This window comes from Chiloscyllium punctatum, chromosome 27 (genome assembly GCF_047496795.1).
Source record: "Chiloscyllium punctatum isolate Juve2018m chromosome 27, sChiPun1.3, whole genome shotgun sequence".
Lineage (NCBI taxonomy): Eukaryota > Metazoa > Chordata > Chondrichthyes > Orectolobiformes > Hemiscylliidae > Chiloscyllium > Chiloscyllium punctatum.
Window position 1 is genome coordinate 20482288 of NC_092765.1, and position 24272 is coordinate 20506559.

The 24272-nt window shown below is 41.0% G+C and overlaps 1 protein-coding gene across 1 annotated transcript in view; it reads right to left on the reverse strand.

Annotated features, from left to right (window-relative positions):
• LOC140453524 (lysophospholipid acyltransferase 2-like) overlaps positions 1 to 24272 on the reverse strand; it is a 69954-nt gene that overhangs the window by 28589 nt on the left and 17093 nt on the right. Inside the window, exons 3-5 of the mRNA XM_072548275.1 lie at positions 16073 to 16150; positions 7537 to 7632; positions 94 to 149 (exon numbers count right to left, since the gene is read on the reverse strand). Coding sequence (XP_072404376.1) covers positions 94 to 149; positions 7537 to 7632; positions 16073 to 16150 — 230 coding nt within the window. The remainder of the gene's footprint in view (positions 1 to 93; positions 150 to 7536; positions 7633 to 16072; positions 16151 to 24272) is intronic.

The following is a 24272-nucleotide window of genomic DNA, read 5'->3' on the forward strand; positions in this document are numbered from 1 at the left end:
TCTGTTCTACCTTTCTCTTTGATGATGACTGATCGGTATTCAAACTGCTCAAAACATGAGCTGAATCATTTTCTTTCATTTCAAATTTCTTACCATCACGAAGTTCAAACGCCAACTTTGTTACTTTCTGTGTGATCACCATCAATGGCCTACAATTAAGAGAAGACACTTCAGTACATAAACAACAAAAGAGCAATGCGTAATTTACTTAAACCCCTTCTGGCTTTTTGTCTTTAACTGAGATGTACTTGTGAAATTGCAGATAATACTAGGTGACAAATCAAGGACCAGCGTCTGGGAATGACGCATACAACTGAATGTGACACACCCTTCAGGTTTCATTCCCAGCATCAGTAACTTGTTAAACTTCATACCTAGATGATATCACCAATCATAAATGAAAGCTAAAGGTCAAATGTAAATTAAACTGACTGATTTCAGATCAATGGTTGCCTTTATCAAAGTTCTTTCTAATGAGTCAATTTCCAATGATGCAACTTACTTTCATATATTTGACATTCTTAAAGTGAATGATGGTGATTGTCTTTTACTCTAGGACAAAAGTAGTTATGAGATTGAAAAGTTAACGGGTTAATATGGTGACAATTTCTATCAGTGAGTGAGTGATAAGGAAGCAATAAAAATATTATCAATATTTTTCCTTATACACCCACACACAAGAGTATTGGATTGTAGGATTCAGAAGCAGCAGTGGGAGAAGAATCTACAATAGCTTGTAAAAGGGAATTTGATTTTTAAAAACTGTAAAAAGAAAATAAAATAATAACAGTGTGCAAAAGGGGCTGGAAAATTGTTACTACTTTGCATAGCCCTTCTAGGGAGCTGTTTGGGTTGGTTATGTCATTTCCAGTGGTGATGTCATTTCCTGTTCTTTTTCTCAGGGGGTGGAGGATGGGGTCTAACTCAATGTGTTTGTTGATAGAGTTCTGGTTGGAATGCCATGCTTCTAAGAATTCTTGCGTATGTCTCTGGCTTGTCCTAAGATGGATGTGTTGTCCCAGTCGAAGTGGTGTCCTTCCTTACCTGTATGTAAGGTTACTAGTGAGAGAGGGTCATGTCGTTTTGTGGCTAGTTGGTGTTCATGTATCCTGGTGGCTAGTTGAATACACCTATACCGGGTATTCAAAAAGAATGGATACCCAATGAACACAGTCCACCAATTTCTCAGCAACAAACCCAGACAAAACACATCCAGAAACCCTAACCACTTTCCCCTACCTCAACAACATTTTGGAAATGACTGCCAGACTACTCAGGCCTCTTGGCATCATGGTAGCCCACAAACCCACCAACACACTAAAATAGCAGCTAATGAACTTGAAAAACCCTATACAGACAACAAGCAAAACTAATGTCATTTACAAAATACCATGCAAGAACTGCAACAAACACTACATTGGACAAGCAAGCAGAAAACTAGCCACCAGGATACATGAACACCCACTAGTCACAAAACGACATGACCCTCTCTCACTTGTATCCTTACCACTTTGACTCGGACAACACATCCATCCTAGGACAAACCAAACAGAAATATGCACGAGAATTCCTAGAAGCATGGCATTACAACCGGAACTCTATCAACAAACACATCGAGTTAGACTCCATCTACCGCCCCTGAGAAAAAGAACAGGAAATGACATAACCGCAGGAAATTACATCACCACAGGAAATGACATCACCAACCTGAAAAAACCCAAACATATGAATAGAAAGCAGGAATTATCAGCAGTGCTTTGCCTGGAGGCCCACTGAAGATGTTACCTAGTAGGGTAACCTTCCAGGTCAGCGAGCAAACCTACACCCAGAACCTTAACCTGAGCTACAAATCTTTTCAAAACTCAGTAATAATACCCTTCCAATATCCGGGCGATCAGAATTGTGTGCAGCATTCCAAAAGTGGCTTCACAATATCCTATATAGCTGTAACGTGAAGTCCTAACTCCTCTACTCAATGCTGTGATCAATGAAAGCAAGCGTGCCAAACACCTTCTTCACTATCCTGTCTACATGTGATGCCACTTTCAAGGAACTATGGACCTGAATCTCAAGGTCACTCTGTTCAACAATGCTCCCCAGGGCCCTACCATTAACTGTGGAGGTCTCGCCCTGGTTTGTCTTACCAAAGTGCAACACCTTGCATTTATCTAAATTAAACCCCATCTGCTGCTCCATGGCCCCAGTGGCTCAGCTGATCAAGATAAAATAAAATGGCACAGGATGGCACTGATAGAGGATGGTGCATGTTTTTCCATGTATTTGTCGACTGAGCATCAATGGCTAGGACAGCGTTTGCAGTCCATCCCTAATTATCCTTCAAATGGAATGGCTTGCTAGGTCATTCTAGAGAGCAGTTAACAAACACAGTGGTGTCGATCTGGAGCTACATGTCCACCATGGGTTGTAATAGCAGATTTTCCTTCCGAAAAGGATAGTAGTGAAGCAGATGGATTTTGAACAATAATGAACAATAGCTTCACAGTCACCATAACGGAGACTAACATGACATTCCAGATTTATTCATTAATTTCAAATTCTACCAGCAGGCACAAAGGATTTCAATATGTTGTCACCAAATCTGGGCCTCTGGATTACTGGTCACTGTACCAACATGGCGCCATCTCCCCCTTGCCACAAAATACCCCACCTGTGACCTGATTTTGAAGCAACAGTGTTTATGTTGCTCATTCTTAAATTTCGGTTAATGATGATCCTCAAGATATTGATGGTCAGAAAATTGACAATGGGTTAAAACCATCGAATGCCAAAGAGACACAGTTGGACTACCTTATCTTCAAGATGGGAATTGCCCAGCTCTGTCAGGAATGTAATGGAATTTTTTTCCACTTGCCTGGGTAAATGCAGCTCCAACAATGTGCAAGACGTTCAACAGCACTGAGGACAAAGCAACCTAATTGATCATTCACTAATCCACCACATTAAATCATCCTCTCCCTCCATCACTGACACAGCATGACGACAATGTGAGCTGGATACAAGATAGATTGTAGATGCTCACTCAAGTTTCTTCAACAGGAGCTTCTAAACCTCCAAAAGCTGAAGTATTGTGTGAAGTTTGGTCTCCTTATCAAAAGGGAGATATTCTGGCAATGGAGAGTGCAACAAAAGGTTTACCAAACTGATTCCTGGGATTACAGGACTGACATGCAAAGACAGACTGGATCAGTTAGGATTATAATCACTGAAGTTTAAAGAAGGATGAGTAGGAATTTCGTTCTCGCTATAGTTCCAGAATTTGTTGATTAATTAAGTAAACTTCAACATTCCTGCAACATCTTTCATAATCTCAGGATGTTCTAAACTGATGTCCAGTCAATGCAATTCTCTTCATGTGTGGGCAATATTGCAATATAGGGGATGTAGCAATCAATTTGTGCTTTGCAAGAGTTCACAAGCTGCAGTACAAGTAAAACATTGGGATGTGTTGAGTTCATGATAAGTCACTGCACAAATCCAATTTCCATCTTTCAAAGGAGAGCCAACTTAGCAAGTTATCACCAACTCCTGCTCTAAACCATACAATCTATTTATTCAATCCCACAATGGTTAGTATTTCTGTGAAATGTTTCTCTCTTGTACCCTCCAAGTCCCAAACACCACTATCCTCTACACTTGCTCTCCCCCTGAATCCCTGAGCAGGTTACAATCAGGATGAGTGCACAACTTGTTACTCCAGCTCAATATATTTCAGGAACTTGAAGCTGTGATTCTATCTTTTCTTAGCTGTTCTCCAGCTTGATGCAATTCAGCCCTCGTGCAAAGTAACCAGTATTCATGATATAATATTGTCTTCATTATCTCACCTCCTCAATCTTTGGGGTATCCTGCATAGTGATCTTTTACCTCAGTTTCTGCAATTTATTTATTCCAATCAACATTGTTCAAGTCTAACAGAACCAAGTGTTCCCAAGGTCATAAAATAATGCACGCGCTTCAGTATGTCATCATCATCTGAGTTTCCATCTTATTTTGAAACAATTGCATACAAGAACTACTGGAAGAGAGGGTCACATGATGCATCAAATTCAACCCTGCCACTTAAGGGCTACAATCTCATTTTAACATGGATGCAAGACAGTCATTTATTCACTCAGGCAGAAAATTTAGCCAAGTTTGTTTCCATTTTCATCCCAAATTAATTCAACAGAAATCCAGGTAGTGTGCTATCTTGGGTTATGAAACCTGGACCTTCCTCAGAATGACTGGTCTGTGGCATGACAATTTCAGGAACCATTAAGTGTTCATAAAACAACTTGCTCTTACATACTGCCTTTATCATAGTAAAAATGTTCCATAACACACTTCACAGGAATGATACCAAACTTAGAGCAGATGATGAAAACTTTAAAGGAGTATCCTTAAAGGTGAAGAACAGGGGAGGCAGGTGGAGGGGTTTACAAAGAAAAATACGGAATGCAGGGGGCAGCTGAAGGCTCATCCATCAGTAGCAGAATGTAGAAAATCAGGGATATACAATAAACTAGGATGGGCCTAATATTTAGGAGCATGAGTCCATGTCCCTTGGTCATCCTCTTGCTGTGAGATAATTCTCTGAATCTCAATTTTCCATCTTATTTACCAGCTCAAATAACTTAGCAAGATCATCTTTGAGTCATCACGTTCTTGGGGGGAACATGATCTGTTCAAATGTTCCAATTTTTCACATCTCATTGGCCATGAGGCTATGAGTTAAGGGGACAGCTACAAAGATAAACAGAAATTGATTTAAGGTTTAAGTAAGGAATTCCGAGATATTCATTCTTACCTAACCCAGTCATTGGAGAAGAGATCGGATTGGTTGGAATGGCATTTAGATTTAGATTGAAGTTTTATTGTCATGTGTACTCAAGTACGGAGTACAAATGAAAAGTGTACAATGTTGCCACACATGGAGCCACCTTAGGTACAAAGTACCTATGTACAAAATCTTCAAGGACAGGACAAAATCTTTGTTTTATCGCCAATTCAGAATTACTTGAGAGTGTTCAATAGGTTAAGACACAATATAAGTTATTGTAGTTGGTAATTTTAGTGGAGTGTCCAATTAAGTAGAGAGTGCTATACCTGACCATGTTCCAAACTGAACTGGTGAGATAGATTATAGCTGACCACTAGTTGGAACCTATTCACATCGTCATCTGATTCTTTAAAGTACATAGTCATTTAGATGGAGGATAAAGGAGTTTCTGTGATCAGCTTCCTCACCATAGCCCAAGGGATACATGACAGCAACTTACCAATGGACTCTTCAATAGCACATTCCAAACCTTTTTCTTAACTTTATTCATGGATGGTGGACATAATTGACAAGACCAGCACTGATTGCATATCCCAAAATGCTGTTGGAAAAGTGGTGAAGAGCCACTTTCTTCAACTAATGCAGTCCATGGGGCTAGGTTCACCTATATTATTGTTTAGGAAGGGAATTTCAGTATTTTGACCCAGTGACTGTGAAGGATTGGTGATAAAATTCAAAGTCAGGATGGTATGTAGTTTGAGGGAACTTGGTGGTGCCAAAATGCACCTGCTGTGTTTGTCTATCTAGATTAGATTAGATTACTTACAGTGTGGAAACAGGCCCTTCGGCCCAACAAGTCCACACCGACCCGCCGAAGCGTATACCACCCAGACCCATACTCCTACATTTACCCCTTCACTGAACACTACGGGCAATTTAGCATGGCCAATTCACCTAACCTGCACATTTTTGGATTGTGGGAGGAAACCGGAGCACCCGGAGGAAACCCACGCAGACACGGGGAGAATGTGCAAACTCCACACAGAGAGTCGCCTGAGGCGGGAATTGAACCCGGGTCTCTGGCCCTGTGAGGCAGCAGTGCTAACCACTGTGCCACCGTGCCGCCCACTTAGTGACAGAGATGACAGGTTTGGAAGGTGCACCTGAAGGACCCTTGGTGAGTTATTGGAGTAGACCTTGTAGATGGTCCACACAGCTACTACGGTATGTCAGTGATGAAAGGAGTGAAGGTTAAAGGTGGTGTCAATCACTTCAGTTACTTTGCCTGGTTTGTGTTCAGCTTCTTCAGTTTTGTTGGAATTGCACTTAGCCAGACACGTGGAGATCATTCCACCATGCTGCCAGGTTAATCTTGTAAATGGTGAGAAGGATTTGGGAGTCAGGAGGTGAGTTATTCTGAGATTCTTGGCCTCTAACCTGGTCTTGGTGTCCCTGCATTTATATAGCTAGTCCCATTCAGTTTCTGGTCAATAGTAAACCCTAGAATGTTGACAGGGAGGGATTCAGTGATGGACGACATCCAAAAGGACAAGGATAGGTCCATCAAAATTCCAACATGACAAAGCCCAGCTGTCGTCCATACACTATCTTGACTTGAACAAAGATCAGCCCTTCCTGCATTATTGGTGGAACAAACTGCTGGAACTCCCTGTATAACAGGATTGTAGGAGTACCTGCAGCACAAAGACCACACTGGGTCTAGGTGGTCAGTCACTACATCCATCTTAAGCAGTAACTAATATAAAGCAGTAAAGCTAGCCTTGCCAGCAATGCCTCAGTCATTTTTAAAAAGAAACTCACATCTCCACACATGAGAGAAGAAAAGCTGTCGAGATTTCCTGGAGTCTTGCCAACTTTTTGGCAAGAATGGGTTTATTTGAAAGTACAAGCTTTCAGAGTGTTGCTCCTTCATCAGGTAGCTAGTAGGAATCATAGGACGCAGAATTTATTGTAAAAGATCAAAGAGTTATACAACTGAGGCGAGGTATTAAACAAACCTAGATTGCTGTTAATCACCTAAAGTAGGGATGCAGGTTTCGATTGATTAATATGTAAATCCCAGAACTTCTTTCAACTCACAGTACGGAGACAACTTAAAGTTGTATCAGTATATAAAAGAAAGGTGACTTCTCAGCACAGGCAATGCATAAAAGGTGTGAGGTTAGAGTCTATCTGTATCCCAACCTTGAGTCAGACTGGTTCTATTTCCAAAGTCAGAATTTATAAAATATCACATGGACTGACTGCCTACAGATTGTGTGCTTTTTGAACAAAATAGAATGTACCTGCAAATACAAATCTGCAAATGCAAATTCACCTCATAGACTTATACACACACACACACGTCCCTATTCTAAGTGATTAAAGACTTAATAGTAATCTAGGTTTGTGAATACATCTCATCAGTTGTATGATGCTATGATATTTCACAATAAATTCTGTGTCCCATGATCCTGTCTCATTAGCTACCTGATGAAGGAGCAGCATTCCAAAAGCTTGTACTTTCAAATGAACCTGTTGGACTACAACCTGATGTTGTCTGAATTTTAACTTTGTCCACCCCAATCCCAACACCAGCACCTCCACATCATAACGTTTTAATGATATTGTTTAATATTGTAGGCACTTACATAGAGGCAACCAGTTAAATCAGCGCACACATTATGAAGTAAACATCACACAGAAATCAATAATATTTCAGATCAAAAACACAAAAGTATTACTCCTATACTCACCCTGAGAAGTCAGCAGACCGCTCTTTGCCGTCAAACCAATAAACCCGGATGATTTGACACATGGTCAGATAGGCCATTGCTATCAGGAAACTGTATCTGAAACAGCATAATAAATCATGAGTCAAATGACATACCCTCACAATAGCTGCTGTTAGAGATGGTCCTGATATTCTAATGCATCAACCAGCTCCTTACACTCACCTCTTCTGAAATGCTGCTGAGACCAGCCTAGAATCAGGAAAGAAGAGCAGAGTCTGTGTTCACCCAAGTTGCTGACAATGGCAAGTGGGGATTCTCAAGGATTCCAGGACTCTGATTATCAGATCCAAACCAGCCTACACTTGTATCATGCAGAGATTTGCTGAGAACCCCTTGCTCACACTCTCATGTACAACTGAGTGTGCTAAATCACAACCGAGGATTCACTCCCAATCCGTGCTTTAGTTTCCAAAAAAACAGCCATCCTTGGCCTAGCTTCTTCTCCAACAATTCCTGTGCTGTAGTCTAAGGTGTTTATATAAAATAGGATGTTCCAGAGAGTTCACACATCATAGCATCTAGAATGTACATTAGAAGAAAATTCAAGCAGTTGTGCTAAAATGTCATGTATCTTTGACTATGTATCTTTGGGCCATGTCTCAAATTGAGCCAGGATTGACAGGTTGCAAGTTTCATATTTCTTCACCATCGCTGCCAAGACCGTAATTTATTTTAAATAGGTAAGTTGACAAACATGGATAGTTATGCTGATTAATGTGGGACTAGAATCAGATAAGATTGGCAACAAAAAGGCAATTCTTTCTGAATGGGCAAACAAATTTTAACAACACACCTGAATTACAGATTGTAAACTACATGATGTCATACCCTAGACAGGAACGTTATGAGCTTTCAATCAATACTTACACAACTACAGGCAAACAGCTTATTAAAATAGCTGCATGTCACAACTGACACTGAAGCTACAAACACACTAAATCTCAGGCAGAACTACATTTCTTCCCACTTAATAGAAAACGTTTTATCATACTATGATCACTTCAATCAAACACTTATCACTCTTCTAGGACAGTTTTCCAAGGGTGGGAATTTTCAGGTGGTGGGAATAGTGTCAGTGGGAAATGCAACCAAACAACAGCCCCATGGCCTTTAGTCTAGGCCAGGGGTAGGGAACTTGCGGCCTTGTAGGCCATTGTGTGTGGCCTTTTGAATGAATCCAAATTTTGCAGAACAAATCTTTAATTTTTTTATTAATATGTTTTTTTCATCCTTAATTATTTTTAATCTTAATCTTAAAATGAATGTATTTAAAATATCAGAGTGTAAAAGAAGTGCAATGAAAGGTTCTCTGACTTTGAGAATCATGACATCACACTCAAATTAGCATTTCAACCTGACCTAGTCGATGTCTCCAAGGCTCCTAAAGAACTACAGATGGAATTGATTGAGCTTTCAGAAGATGACATTTTAAAGTCCTTATTTGACACGAAGAAAAATCCAATTGAAATATGGAAAAATGCAATAGAATACCCATGCCTTCGGCAACGTGCATGAAAAATGCTTTCTTGCTTTTCAACCACTTATTGCTGCGAATCTACATTCTCCTACTTAACCAAAATCAAGATGCCCTTACGGTCACAAATGACGGATATCCATCTAGAGGATCAGCTAAAACTGCAGACCTCCACGCTGCAACCAAATATTTAAATGCTTTCCACAAAAAGCAGTCACAACAAAGTCATTAAAAGGTTAGTTAATGTTAGAATTAACATTGTTTTTTCTTTTTTTTAGTTAGTTAGTACATAGTAGTTAGATTTGTACAAAGTAATGTGAATTTTGAAGAATATATAATTGAAGTTTCTTGGATGCGGCCTTATTAGATTACAACTAACATAATGCGGCTTTCCAACATGAAAATGTTCCCCACCTCTGGTCTAAGCAGTACTGATTGACTGAGACAGGACTTCCACTCTCTCGCTCAGTAGTTCCATTTTAGAGGGTTACCGAATGAGAATGGAATACAATATGGGAAAATAGGAGGTCATGTACTTTGGTAGGAAGAATAGAGGCATAGGCTATTTTTCTAAATGGGGTGAAAATTCAGAAATCTAAAGTGCAAAGGGACATGGGAGTCCTAGTCCAGGATTCTCTTAAGGTTAACTTGCAGCTTGAGTCAGTAGTTAGGAAGGCAAATACAATGTTGGCAATTCTTTCAAGAGTACTTGAATAGAAAAGCAAGGATGAACTTCGGAGGCTTTGTAAAACTCTGGTCAGACCACGTTTGGAGTATTGTTAGCAATTTTGGGCCCCATACCTCAGGAAAGATGTACTAGCCCTGGAGCATGTTAAGAGGAGGTTCACGAGAATGATTCTGGGAATAAAAGGCATTTGAGGACTCTGGGTCTATAGTCAATGGAATTTAGAAGGATGGCAGGTGGGATCTAATTAAAACTTACAGAATACTGAATGGCCTGGACAGAGTGGATGTTGGGAAGATGTTTCCATTGGTCAGCCCGACTAGGACTTGAGGATACAGCCTTAGAGTAAAAGGAAGACCCTTTAGAATGGAGAGAAGGAGAAACTTCTTCAGCCAGAGAATGGTGAGTCCATGGAATTCATTGCCACAGAAGGCTGTGGAGGCCAGGTCATTGAGTATAGTTAAGACGGAGATAGATAGATTCTTGACTGTCAATGGGATCAAATGTTACAAGGAGAAAGTGGGAGAATGGGGTTGAGAAACATATCAGCCATGATTGAATGGTGGAGCAGACTCAATGGGCCGAATGGCCTAATTTCTGCTCCTATGTTTTATGATGTTATGTTGTGAGAGCTCTTAGACCATGAGTGCAAGGAGAGTGATGTGAGGGGGATGGAGATCTTGTTGGAGAGGCTACTTGGTGAAGCAGCATTTGTGTGAGAGACAGGCCTTGGGGCAACTGGTGGGGGGAAGAGGGGAAGAAGATGGGGCAGTAGAAAGGGAAAGATAAGCTGAACGTGGAAAGGGGCTTCACTAGAGAGGTACCCTTACCTTCCCACTCAAGGCCTGAGCAGGTGACCAGCCACACCTCCCTTGTGCCCCTGAATGCCTGCTAAGATAAATCCATCCCAGGTAGAATTGCAGACTGGTCAGAGACTGGTGGGAGAACCACACAGGCAATTTTGCACCTTAACACCCCCTCCCCCACGTTCTGCCAAACCTGCTGGCAGGGTACAGTAAAATTGTACCCAGTGTGGTACCTATGTAGTGCTGCATTACCAGAGGTACTATCTTTCAGACAACAAACTAAACCGACATCCTTTCTGCTCTCACAGAGAAGGTGTGCTTTTTACAAGTTCTATACAACATTGTTGTATACAAGTTTAATCCTGAAACTTTGTTTTTCAATTCCAACACTCTGGAAACTAACCCTTATAAAATATTACTATAAAGAACCTACAGTCATGAAATGTTTAATATTCAGTGCTGTAGCTGCACATGCTTACTGTAAATCTACAGTCGTATTTGCTAAACATAGGCTGCACAGTGTTAGGAAGCAGTGTGTTACAACTTAGATTTTTATCTAACATTTCTTTCAGTCAAAAACCACAATTGCCCAGTCCGTGAGTGGGCTGTGACTCCCTGCACAAAGATTAACAATTACTCTTTCACATTTTCCAGTGGAAAATGTACAGAATGCTTACATTGCAATATGTATACATTTTGCAGAGTTTCATTTTCATTGTGACTATTTTAATTGGGGCTGGGAAGGAGAAAATAATATTTGATGAAACAGAGTGATGAGTGCTGGGAGGTCCTGTGAAAAACAAAAGCTCCAGGAATATGTCCCACTAGAGTAAACAGCTCTAAGCCCTGAAGCTGATGCAAGATTAACTGAGGTTAGATCTCCTGTTGCAAGTAGTATTTGAACATTCAGACTTTCCAATGAAACATGGCTAGCCCTCCAAAATTAGGATGGTTTTAACAAAACAGGCAAACACTGCAGAAACGAAGCAGGTAAATGAAAGTTACAGTTTGAACCCTCTGCAGTTTACAAATAAATAGTGTCATTTCCACAAAGAATCCTAGAAACTTGTAGCACAGCATGACGTTATTTGGCTTATCATACCTGTTGTAACTTTTTGAATGATTAGATGTTCTTAGTCCCATGTCACTGCATTGTGTGTCTGCAGGCTCAACGACTGGGTCCAACTCCCTATGAAGTCAGTTTCCCACATACCTTCTCAAGCAGAATGTCTGTCTTTTTCAGTAAAAACATTTCTCTTCATCTCCCTTATCGATATTTGGCCATGGACTTTATACTCTCTGGTTCTATATACACATGGATATCTGAAGGATTTGTTTTTATCTATTACTGATTGATTCGCTCCTGATTAACATCTCCTCAACCTGAGAATGGTTTGAATTCAATCAGTTCGTTAGATTTAAATGCCCACTGTTGTTCCCATGTCGTTCCTTTGCCAAGCTGCCCACGAAATTTCTAAGAACTTAACTTCTAAAATTGTCAAAATGTTTGTTCTCCTCAGAATATGGAAGTGTTAGTTCTGTTAGCTCAGTTGACTTGACAGCTAGTTTGCAATTCCTGATGAAGGGCTTTTGCCCGAAACATCGATTTTCCTGCTCCTCGGATGCTGCCTGACCTGCTGTGCTTTTCCAGCACCACTCTGACCTAAACTCTGGTTTCTAGCATCTGCAGTCCTCACTTTTGCCTAGCTAGCTTGCAATGCAGAGTTATATCAACAGTGGGCTCAATTCTCACACCAGCTGAAGACTCTCCATTTCAATCTCCCCCCTTGCCATGAACCTCAGGTTAAACCATCACCAGCTGTCTCTCTCTGATGCCTAAGCAGCCCTCTGATGCGGCAATACCATGGAGACTTTACCTTTATGTTTCTTACAGCAGCAAGAGATATTAATAGTGGTTAGGTCGAAGTAACTAACTGACGTTTAGGATATATAAAAGTGTGGAGCAGGGAGTGGATGTGATGCAATGAAAACCTAAAGATTTCAACAAAGTTAATCATCACTATTACTTTTTCAGATTCTTTTTTTTTGTATTCTTAGCATTTGTATACTTCTTCACCAGTAGATTAGTATTCCCAAGTTCCTTTTTGTACAAGGTATGGCACATCTAACCTTTATATAAATAATATTAATTGCTTAAGAAAGGTTTAATTGCAAATGTGCATTCCATCAGGGTCACTGCATCACAATAGTAAAGAATGATCGAGATGTGTATTTCTGATCATTGGCAGGCCTGTAGAGTGAAGGCCCAGAAACTTAAGCTCATCTATCCATCTCCTAACTCACACCAAGCTTTGTTCACCCATCATTGCTGCACCTGTTGACTGACAGTGGGCATGGTATGATTTTAACATCCTTGGCTTTGTTTTCAAACCCACCACAGCCTTGTCTCTGCATCTCTATGGCCTCCTCCAGTCCTTCAAACTTCCAAAGTCACTGGGTTTGAGTCTAGTTCCTCACCCATACATCCAAATTTCATCAAACCCACTTTGGCAGATGTGCATTCATGAGCTTTCAAACAAACTGCTTAAGCCCCATTATCTCTCCAACATTCCCTGCTTTAAGTCACTCCATGAAACCTCTCTCTTTAACCAAAAGTTTGGCCACATATCCTCATATCTTCACCATGGGTTTACAGTCAAAATTCAGCTTCATAAAGCCATTGTGGAATTCATTAAATGTAATGCATTGATGTTTCACTGAACACATGACCAAATGTGGCATAACTACAACCCCAATCAATGAGTCAAGTCCAAAATCATTGAAAGCCACTAATGCATCCTGCTTGAGAGAAATTGAAAATTGATATTCAAAAGATTGTTCTCTAGGGTTATTCCATAACTGACCTCCTTTTCTTTCGTTGTCTGGATGTAGCAACATTGAATCTTATAGAAGGATGTTCCTGACAACTGGGGAGTCCAGAACCAGGGACTCACAATCTAAAGTTACAGCGTAGGCCATTTAGGTCTGAGAGGGGGATAAATTTCCGAACTCAGAGTGGTGGGCCTGTGAAATTCTTTGACACAGAAAACAGTCGAGGCCAAAACATTGAATATTTTCAAGAAGCAGTTAGACAAAGTTCTTAAGGACTTTGGGGGCAAACGCGGGAACAGGGTACGGAGTTGAATGATCAGACATAATCAGATTGAATGGCAGACCAGGATCGAGGGCCAAATGGCCTATTCCTCCTCCTATTTTGTACATTTCTATGATTAAATATTAGGTCAGATTACCTCATGAAACTTGGTCATTGGTTCAAGACCGCCTTAAAGGAGCTGAGGGAAGGTTGACGTTGGGGATAGAGGAAGGGAGTGGTTACCTAAGCTCAGAGACTCCAGGCAGAATAAGGCATGACCTCCAATGGCAGGGCAATGACAGGGGATGGGTGGAGGGTTGGTGTAAGTTGGCAGGTGGAGGACACCAGAATTGAAGAAGATATCCCCACGATTGTGGGACTGCTGGAAATGGTAGAGACAGGGACAGAGACTGGTGAGGTGAGGCAGACGGATTGCTGGGATTTGAAATATTTCAATTTGAAGGTGTCAAATTTGAGATGATCGCCAGACCATTTACAGTGATTGTTCTCCTTGGAGAGAAGAAGGCTGAGAGGAGATCTGAGAGATTTTCAAAATGAGGAACAGGCTGGACAAGGTAGATAGGGAGAAACTTTTCTCATTTGTAAAAGGAACAAGAACGAGGGGGTGTTGGATTTAAAGGGATGTGCAAATGAAGCAAGATGTCAGGAAAAATGTTTTCACATAACGTGTAGTTATGTTCTGTAATATACTGCCTGGAGATGTGATAGAGGCAGGTGCACAATCGAGGCATTCAGAAGTGGCATTGGATGGATAGAAATGGTCTGCAGGAATATGGGGAAAAAGGCAGGAAATTGGCACTAGGGCCAGAACCAGTGCAGACAAAATGGGCTTAATAGCCTCTTTCTGCACCATAACAATTCCATGATTCTGTGAAGAGTCAGAACTATAGGATTAAAAACTGGAAAGCAGGGAGCACAGGCTGGGATAAGGACAAACAAAGCAGATTTTGTAGAAGAGCAGACTGACAAGTAAAATTCTCATTTGGAGAAATTGGTCAAAAGTGTGATACGGATTCTGCTTCACAATTCAGGGCACTCAAAATGCAAATCTGATTCTCAACACGAGCATCTAGCCAGTGGAAACATGCCTGTGGTTTCTCAAGTATGTCTGTTGGCCTCATCATTCAGTGAGTCCACTTCCTAAATAAAGAAAATACTGCACATTCTCCAACAGTTTTCCATTCAGTATTACACACAGAAGACAGGCAATACCCTCACTTGCTACATTCCAGTGGAAGGACTGATGAATCTCTCAAAACATTAGTTTCTCTGTTCTGTGAAGACATTAGAGATGCTTAACAACATTACAAATAAAATAAAGGACTATCCCAGCAGATCGTGCGATAAAGAAAATATAATTAAGATCACAAGATTCCAAATAATGGTAATGGAGGGGAATGTGTCAGCCAATTCACACATTGCCAACCCAATCGCAGCACCTCTGACATTGCAGCACTCCCTCAGTACCATGTTGAAAAGTGTCAGGTTATGGGGTGTAGGTTTGCTCGTTGAGCTGTAGGTTTGATATCCAGACGTTTCATTACCTGGCTGGGTAACATCATCAGTGGCGACCTCGTAGCCCTACACACGGATGAAAAAAAACCCACCAATTCGACTGGAACAACACAGGCTAAGCAAAGACATGCCAGAGAATTCCTAGAGGCCTGGCACTCCAGCCACAATGCCAGAAACAAACATATAGATCTAGATACCATCTATCAACCCCTCAGAAAACGAACAGGAAATGACATCACCACAAACCCCAGGAACCCCATCCAGGACAAACATATAAATAGAAAGCAGGAGACAACAGCTTCGCTTCACTTGGAGGTCGCCACTGATGATGTTACCTAACCAGGTAATGAAACGTCTGGATATCAAACCTACAGCTCAGCGAGCAAACCTACACCCTAAACCTCAACCTGAGCTACAAACCTTCACAAACCTTGCAACAAAAGTGTCAGGTTATATTGTGTGCTCAAGTCTCTGGAGTGGGATTGAATAGACCTTCTGTTTCAAGGATAAGTGTGATTTCCATTGATTAAAGGTGTGTTATTGGCTTCTGCTCTTATGGTTAAATAAAAGAGGTAGAGTATGTGAATCATCGAGAATGATATTTGATCATAGAAATGCTCCTTCTCAGGAACAATTCCACCACATAATGACTCATGGTTAAGGAATCCACTAGCAATCATCATTAAAATTTTGGTATGAGTAGTAGAGAATTAACCAGATGACTGAACCCGTACATCCAGTAAATAGGCTTCAGAAGCAAGACACATCAGCAGTGAAATGCAAAATCAAAGTTTATGGCTATAACAACTACTTTAATTCAAGACCACTTGAAGAAGTTAAATGATCCAGAGGTACTTTGATCAAATATTAGCATTACCTCAGAAAATGAAATGGTTACTTACTTGTGAATTCTCTTCATGTGCACGGTCACCATTACGCAATACAATAGGATTACTTCTCCCAGAAAGTAAACAGTATAGCTAGAATGGAAAAAAATCACATTCAATACAGGACATTGAACCACATTGACAAAGAGATAGGAAGGAGAAAGTGAGGACTGCAGATGCTGGAGATCAGAGCTGAAAAATGTGTTGCTGGAAAAACGCAGCAGGTCAGGAAGCATCCAAGGAGCAGGAGAATCGACATTTCAGGCATAATTGACATTTCCTGAAGAAGGACTTATGCCCGAAACGTTGATTCTCCTGCTCCTGGATGCTGCCTGACCTGCTGTGCTTTTCCAGAAAGAAACAGGTAGCCAAATGATTGTTTTAAAAATCATAATTAGGGCATGTGCCCATTGTGATGGTAATAGAACTAAAATAAGTAATCATAACTCATAACATACTTATAGATATATTTAAAAATAAACATATAGTACAAAATAATAAAAAGGATAGTACAATTATAACATTGCAGTACACATATGGCTACAACATATTTCAAAGTACAAGTATTTTTTAATTTACAGAATAAAAGTGAAAGGTCTGTACTTCCTAGATTTTCTACTGAATTCAGACAAATTACAAAGAATGCCAAGTACAGAATTAGGCCATTCAGCCCAACAAGTCTATGCTGGTGTTTACATTCCATACAAGCTACAAATAGCCAGAATTTTATTCACATACAATGTTCTGTATGGCATTCAGGACATTCCTACTCATATGTCACCGACGATTGATTATTTTCAAAGTACAGACATTTTTCTTTTGTTAAGGCAAAGGTGATAGTTAATTGCTCTCAAATGGCATATCAGGTGAAAAATCAGTTAATCTTTTCTTGATGATGTTAATTACATAGAATGTACAGCACAAGAGACCATCCTTTTGATTTTTATGATCGACACAGGCCTCCTACCATCCTTCTCCATCTGACCCAAATGCAGCTATCCAATTCACCCTAACTACTTCCTGCATAGCAGGTTTCACATTTTCACCACTTCCTGGACAGAAGCCTTTCTCCTGAAGTGCCCCATCAGCTTGTTAGTCACTAACTTACATTTATGGCCAGTCCTCGTTTTGATGTCACCCACAGTCTTCTTTCCATTTCTCTATTCAAACACTTCATTATATAAATGATTTTTATCAGGTCACCCCTCAATCTCCTTTTCTTCCCAGAGTAAAGGACCCAAGCCTTTTTAGTAGTTTCTGATAGTCACATCTTCTCAGTTATGTTGCCATCCTCATAAAACTTTGTGTTGCTCCAGTGCTTTGATTTCTTTCACATATAATGAGCAGGGTGTCCAAGATTATTTAGGGACAGAGAGTATACAATAGATTTTGTGGATAGAATGCTCTTGGATACTGTGAAGGTAGTGACTGATCTTGTTTTGCCTGTTTATCAAATGGAGAAAGCAGGGTGTGTGGGAACACCTACTTCAGGGGAAATCTCCACCATAGATTGCACAACATTGGGAAGGGTGACTTTGCTGGTATCTCAACTCACCACATAAATCAAGCATTCACATCATATTTAAAAGGTTATGAATTTAAAACCTCACCCCAGATTGCTCAGCATTATATCTCTCAGCACAACCGAGAAAGTGCTGTATTGTCAGAAATTATGCCTTTTAGATGAGACAGTAAACATCTGTTTGCTTTCTCAATCGGACACAAAAGATTCCATGGTATTATTTTGAAGGAAAGCATGGGAGACCCTTCTGGTGTCTTGGTCAATATTTAATCACTCAACCTACCTCACTAAAACAATATGACAATGACTGGGCTATCTATGTCCATGGGGTGTGCTTTACACAAATAAGCTGTATGCTACCAAAATTATAACAGTGATTACAATTCATAAGTACCTCACTGGTTATAACATGTTGTGGTCTGCCCCAAGGGTGTGAAAGACACGATATAAATACAAGTTTTTTTTTAGATCATGGAATCTATGTACCTCTTTTGACCAAGTATTTTAGTCACCCATCCTGATAGTCTCTTATGTGTCTCCATTTGTTTGAGTATGCTCTTGTAAAATGCCTGGGAGGTTTTATGCTCTGAATAAATACAAGTTGTCATTGTTGCATATGCAGTAGGAAGCTATGTCCCACCTCAGTTCTAATGTAAGATATCTGTTTGAATTTGGGTTCACTGCCTTAGTTTATATTTTTATGAAACCTCTTAATAGAGTCATAGAGATATACAGCATGGAAACAGACCCTTCAGTCCAACCCGTCCGTGCCGACCAGATATCCCAACCCAATCTAGTCCCACCTGTCAGCACCCGGCCCATATCCCTCCAAACTCTTCCTATTCATATACCCATCCAAATGCCTCTTAAATGTTGCAATTGTACCAGCCTCCACCACTTCCTCTGGCAGCTCATTCCATACATGTACCTCCCTCTGTGAAAAGGTTGCCCGTAGGTCTCTTTTATATCTTTTCCCCTCTCACCCTAAACCTATGCGCTCTAGTTCTGGACTCCCCAACCATAGGGAAAAGACTTTGCCTATTTATCCTATCCATGCCCCTCAATTTTGTAAACCTCTATAAAGGTCACCCCTCAGCCTCTGGGGCTCCAGGGAAAACAGCCCCAGCCTGTTCAGCCTCTCCCTATAGCTCAAATCCTCCAACCCTGGCAACATTCTTGTAAATCTTTTCTGAATCCTTTCAAGTTTCACAACGTCTTTCCGATAGGAAGGAGACCAGAATTGCACGCAATATTCCAACAGTGGCCTAACCAATGTCCTGTACAGCTGCAACATGACCTGTACTCAATACTTAATGTTGCCAAACTTCATTCCATGGCTCTGTTGGGTTTTCAGTCAATGGACTAGTTTGTCTCAATCTCAGTGTACTGTACCCAAATAACAATCAGTAAAAGAGAAAATGCTATAAAGTTACACCAAAGAAAAATCTCAGCACAGCAGACTTTCCATGATCTGGTTTCTATTAACAATCATTCCAATCATATTAAGGAAAGCCTGAAACAAATGTTAACCTCAGCATTGGATTCATTCTGGGTTGGTTACTACAATGTTCCAAGAGAGCACTTGTAATTATAAAGCATATTTGATGCCTGAAGAACATCCTTGGTTTGGTATCTCCTTTCAAAAGGAGTACTTCAGAACATGCTGTACTGCACACGGAATCTGGGATTTGTGCTTCTGTCTCTAGAGTGGAATTTGATCACAATCTGCTGACTCAGAGATGGGACTGCTGGCCATTGAGCTAATTTTGACATCTCATAAGCTGACTGACATCATGACCTGCAATTTTGTCCAGAAGGACAGATTCTGGGGACAGCAGAGAGGCTTTCCATCTCAGCAAAATGGTGCTGTTGGAACAAATCACACAAGCCCCTGCCTTTGCAGTAGGGGTTGGGGAAAGTGGCAGGGTGAGTTGGAATTTTCACATCTCTGATTAACAGAGGCACCTGTACATGTTAAACTATAACTCCATTCCACTGATCTGATTTTGACTCATGGTAGTTTCAAAGCATGAAATGTGCATTTTAGACCTGGTAGAGGAAAGGCTAAATTTACTTGTGTTATTTCAAAAGGTGGAATTCCTTTTTTAGAGAGGAAAGGTGCTCATTTTGATAGGTCCCTGGATACCTTTCAGAGAGGCAAGGCACTCTTCAGGTAGGCTAGTCAAATGCCCTTTTGGATTGTTAGAAGTAGACATGAACACGTGCGGAAACTTTGTGTCAAAGGGAATGGTGTCATTGGCCCATCAAATATTTGAAAAAATAACATCTGCAGTATTTACACACTTCACTCTGCTCATCAACATAAGCTTGAGAGCTGTCATTATAGGGTCAGTACTATGTGATTGACCTTGAAATCTATTGTTGTCATAGTGGGATGCCTGTCAGTTCACGGTTTGGTTGACAGTCCCGATTATGAATAGAAATGCTTACTTGTAAAAGAATTAAAAGGAAGTTAAATCTAGTTAATGGAGTTTTAAAATCTATTAGAGTGTTTTTTAAAGTAAGTTAATCGAGAGAAGCACAAGGAGTTTACTTCATATTTCAACAGTTCCTTCTAATCCCACAACTTCTACCATTTAGGTAGCAGATCTTTGTTGAAGAATCAGGCTTCCTTCATTCCTTAATCTTTCAAAATAGCTTTCTGAAAGATTAGTCAGAAGATATACAATGTGTCACTTTGTCTCTCCAATAACAACGGAGGATATGAAAAATAAGATTGGGTCATTAAATTGTGGGGGATGGTGAGGTAGGTGTTGATGCTGGGAGGGGGTTGAAGGGGGACTGTTTCTGTTAGCAATATTGATGACTTTGGGCATATTCCTAAATATTTTGTCAGTTGACTTCCATCCTCCAACTAAAAAAAAAGCCCTTTCTTAACCAGTTACTAAAGACAAATAACCAAACAAGGTATTTTTTTTTAAAAAGCTTTTAGAATTTTTCTCCTTAACTTTGCTGTAAATAGGATCCAGGAGATTATATTTTTATTCCTTGGGACTCCATGGCAATCTTAGGGGGTTAATAACTCTCTGAGGTGTGGAATATATATGTGTGAATGAGATTGGAGGTTGTGGGGGGAGATATAAAACATTATAATGATACAACACACCAATGACTTATGCCAGAGAATGAATTATAAGATTTGTCCCTTAGGTTTTCTAGGAAGGCCTTAGCTACAGCGTCACCAAACCCCTATTTAAAAGATAAAACTTGCATTTTTACGGCCGCTTTCACAATCTCAGGGCATCCCAAAGTGTTCACAACTCATTACTCAAGGAGCAAAATGTTGCGCAATTAATATTTGGCAACAGTGCAGGAGGGTGGGATGGGTCAGGGAGGGTAAGAGTTGGGAATGAAAAGCTACATTTCGGGTAATTGAGAAAGGAAACTGTTTCAGCAGCTGCTTCAGTAAGCAGGATGACAGATGTCAGGAACCACAGCCAAACCTACGTGATGAGGTCAGCTAAAACTATGTAGCCAAGCAACAGAACAAATAACCACGACAAACCTCAAAGCCTGTCATACATTTAAATAAGTGATGAAACATATTCTTTTACACTACACAACATACACATGCACATGCACTCCTATATATATATGCATGTGGACATGTGCATGTGCATGTGCACATACCAACATGCAAGTAAACGTTTGCTGTCCAAATTTTTTTTACTGCTGTTTCTTTTGCTCTGATTGATTTAAGATGGCTGTATCGCTTTTTTCCATGGACCTATGTGTATATAAAAAAAGAGCAGCAAGGGCATTCTACAAGAACACGATCTCATGCTAAAAATGAATGGACTTTGGCTGTATCTTAATCCTGATTTGCAGTTCAAGACAAATTGCCTCTCTGTTCTCTTTCAAATCATAGGTTTATTCCAACCAGCTCTTTAGTTAATTTTAAACATTAATCATTAATTTCAGGAGATCCTAAAATACCTTAGAATCAATAAAATATTTTTGATATGCAGTCACAGTGATGAAGTCAAAAATATAGCAACCAATTTGCACACAGCAAGGTTCCAGTAAGAGGAAAGTAACAATAGCTGGACAATATGTTTTTGCGATATTAATCGAATGGTAATTAATACTGAGGAAACCTCTGCTTTTCTTCAAAATAGTGCCACGGGATCTTACCCATCAGTTTTACTTTGCATCCTGAGAGATGTCACTTCTGATCCTGCAACACTCCTCTGGCACCTGCACTCCATGCATTAGTCTAAAGTGTGCTCAAATCCCTGGAGTGAGTTCGAACCCACAAATTTCTTTCTGAGAGGCGAAAGTGCTACCCACCAAGACAGGATTAACAAGCATCAACGAGAGGGCAATACCTTTGCTACACGCGTGGCACTATACACTGAATAGAGGAAGTATTCATATTGGTTGCAACTGAGAGCATTGCTAGTCAGCAAATGGATAAAGACCAGGAAATCCCTGCGACTCATCCCTGAGATTTCCAATGCATGCCTGGCCAAGTCACGGTGGTGGATCAGAAGCAAATTCCTGGCTGAGGTGTCCTTCAGAATAATGATTGTTGTTGGTTATCTTGAAATGCTGGCATATTAGCATTTATTATTCTTCCCCAGTTGCCACGACAACAAAGCAAACAGTACACTAATGCAAGAAAATTATGATAATCCTTTGTGAATTCCTGGTTAGCACTCAAGTGAAATGCTGCATCAAGGTCTGCACAACAAAGCTTGGAATGTATATCGTAGGTTTGTGCCTTATAAATAGAAGGAGGTTAGTGGCAAGCTGAGCAATAAGTGGAACCAAAAACACAAACTTATGGAAGCAAAGTTTATGGCTGAGTTTCTAAATGAGTACTTTGTATCTTGTCTTTACTGGAGAAGAGGCAGTAAGCAAGAGGGAAGTGGAGAAATTGGCAACAATAAAAAAAAGATTGGCAGTAGTTCTGTTAAGAAAGGTTACCCGATTCCCAATGGATGTCAACTCGGCAGATGAGGGAACTAATGGTAGAAATTGCATAGACTCTGGCCGCTGTCTTCCAATCCTTCTGAAATAACTGAACATAGGCAAGCATCCCATCACCAAGTCACCCTTTATTTACTTGTGTTTAGATCAGAGTGGTGCTGGAAAAGCACAGCAGGTCAGGCAGCATCCGAGGAGCAGGAACATCGATGTTTTGGGCAAAAGCCCTTCATCAGGAATAGAGGCAGTGAGCCTCCAGGGTGGAGAGATAAATGGGGGTGGGGTGGGGGTGCGGCTGGGGAGAAGGTAGGAAAGAGTGCAATAGGTGAATGGGGGTGGGGATGGAGGTGAAAGGTCAGAGGGGAGGGTGGAGCAGATAGGTGGGAGGGGAGATAGGCAGGTAGGACAGGTCATGAGGGCAGTGCTGAGCTGGAAGGTTGGAACTGAGGTAAGTGGGGGGGCAGAGGGGAAATGAGCAAACTGGTGACGTCCACATTGATGCCCTGGGGTTGAAGTGTTCCGAGGCGGAAGATGAGGCGATCTTCCCAGCAATGGGTGGTGAGTGAGTGGCGATGGAGGAGGCCCAGGACCTGCATGTCCTCGGCAGAGGGGGAGTTGAAATGTTGGGCCACGGGGCGGTGGGGTTGATTGGTGCAGGTGTCCCAGAGATGTTCCCTGAAGCGCACTGCGAGAAGGCGTCCAGTCTCTCCAATGAGGAGACCGCATCGGGAGCAACGGATACAATAAATGATATTGGTGGATGTGCAGGTAAAACTTTGATGGATGTGCAAGGCTCCTTTGGGGCCTTGGATGGAGGTGAGGGAGGAGGTGTGGGCACAGGTTTTGCAATTCCTGCGGTGGCAGGGGAAGGTGCCAGGATGGGAGGGTGGGTTGTAGGGGGGCGTGGACCTGACCAAGTAGTCACGGAGGAACAGTCTTTGCAGAAAGCAGAAAGGGGTGGGGAGGGAAATATATCTCTGGTGGTGGGGTCTGTTTGGAGGTGGCAGAAATGTCAGCGGATGATGCAGTTAATGCGAAAGTTGGTAGGGTGGAAAGTGAGCACGGGGTAGGGGGGGTTCTATCCTTGTTACGGTTGGAGGGGTAGGGTTAGAGGGATGTGGATCTAAACTCTGGTTTCCAGCATCTGCAGTCCTCACTTTTGCCAACTTTATTTACTTGTGCACAGTACACTGGTTGCGGCCAGCCAGCTCGGAGTCAATCACTTGAACTGAGCAGATTCTTAATCCCCTGTTTTTTTTTACTTTTTATTTTTTTTTAAAAACAGTAAAGGGGAGGGCAGGGAGACTCCTATTCATTTCTTTTTTTTAAAAATCAAATGCCCTTTATTTTTTTTTTATGCTGTGTGAGACACTCCTGTTCTTTTTAACCCCCACACTAACGCCTAACTGTGGTAGTGCTTATTTTTCCCCTGCACACATGGTGTGCGTGTGTGTAGGTGTGAGACACGGTGAGAGACACAAGGTGTACGAATCTTTATTCAATTTCCACCACCAGGAAAATCCCCTGTTTTATTGGTCAGTCTGGGCTTCCTGATTGATTGGGGTTGTTAACCTAGACCAAAGATCTCATAGTCAAGCAATCCACTTGGTTCTTATCACTACACTGTCTTAAAGATGAAAAGTGGCATCAGAGAAAGGAGAATTACTTTGGTTACATCCCTGTTTAAAAAGTGGGACAGGGATAAAAATGGTAATCACAGGCCAATTAGATTATTGTCAATTA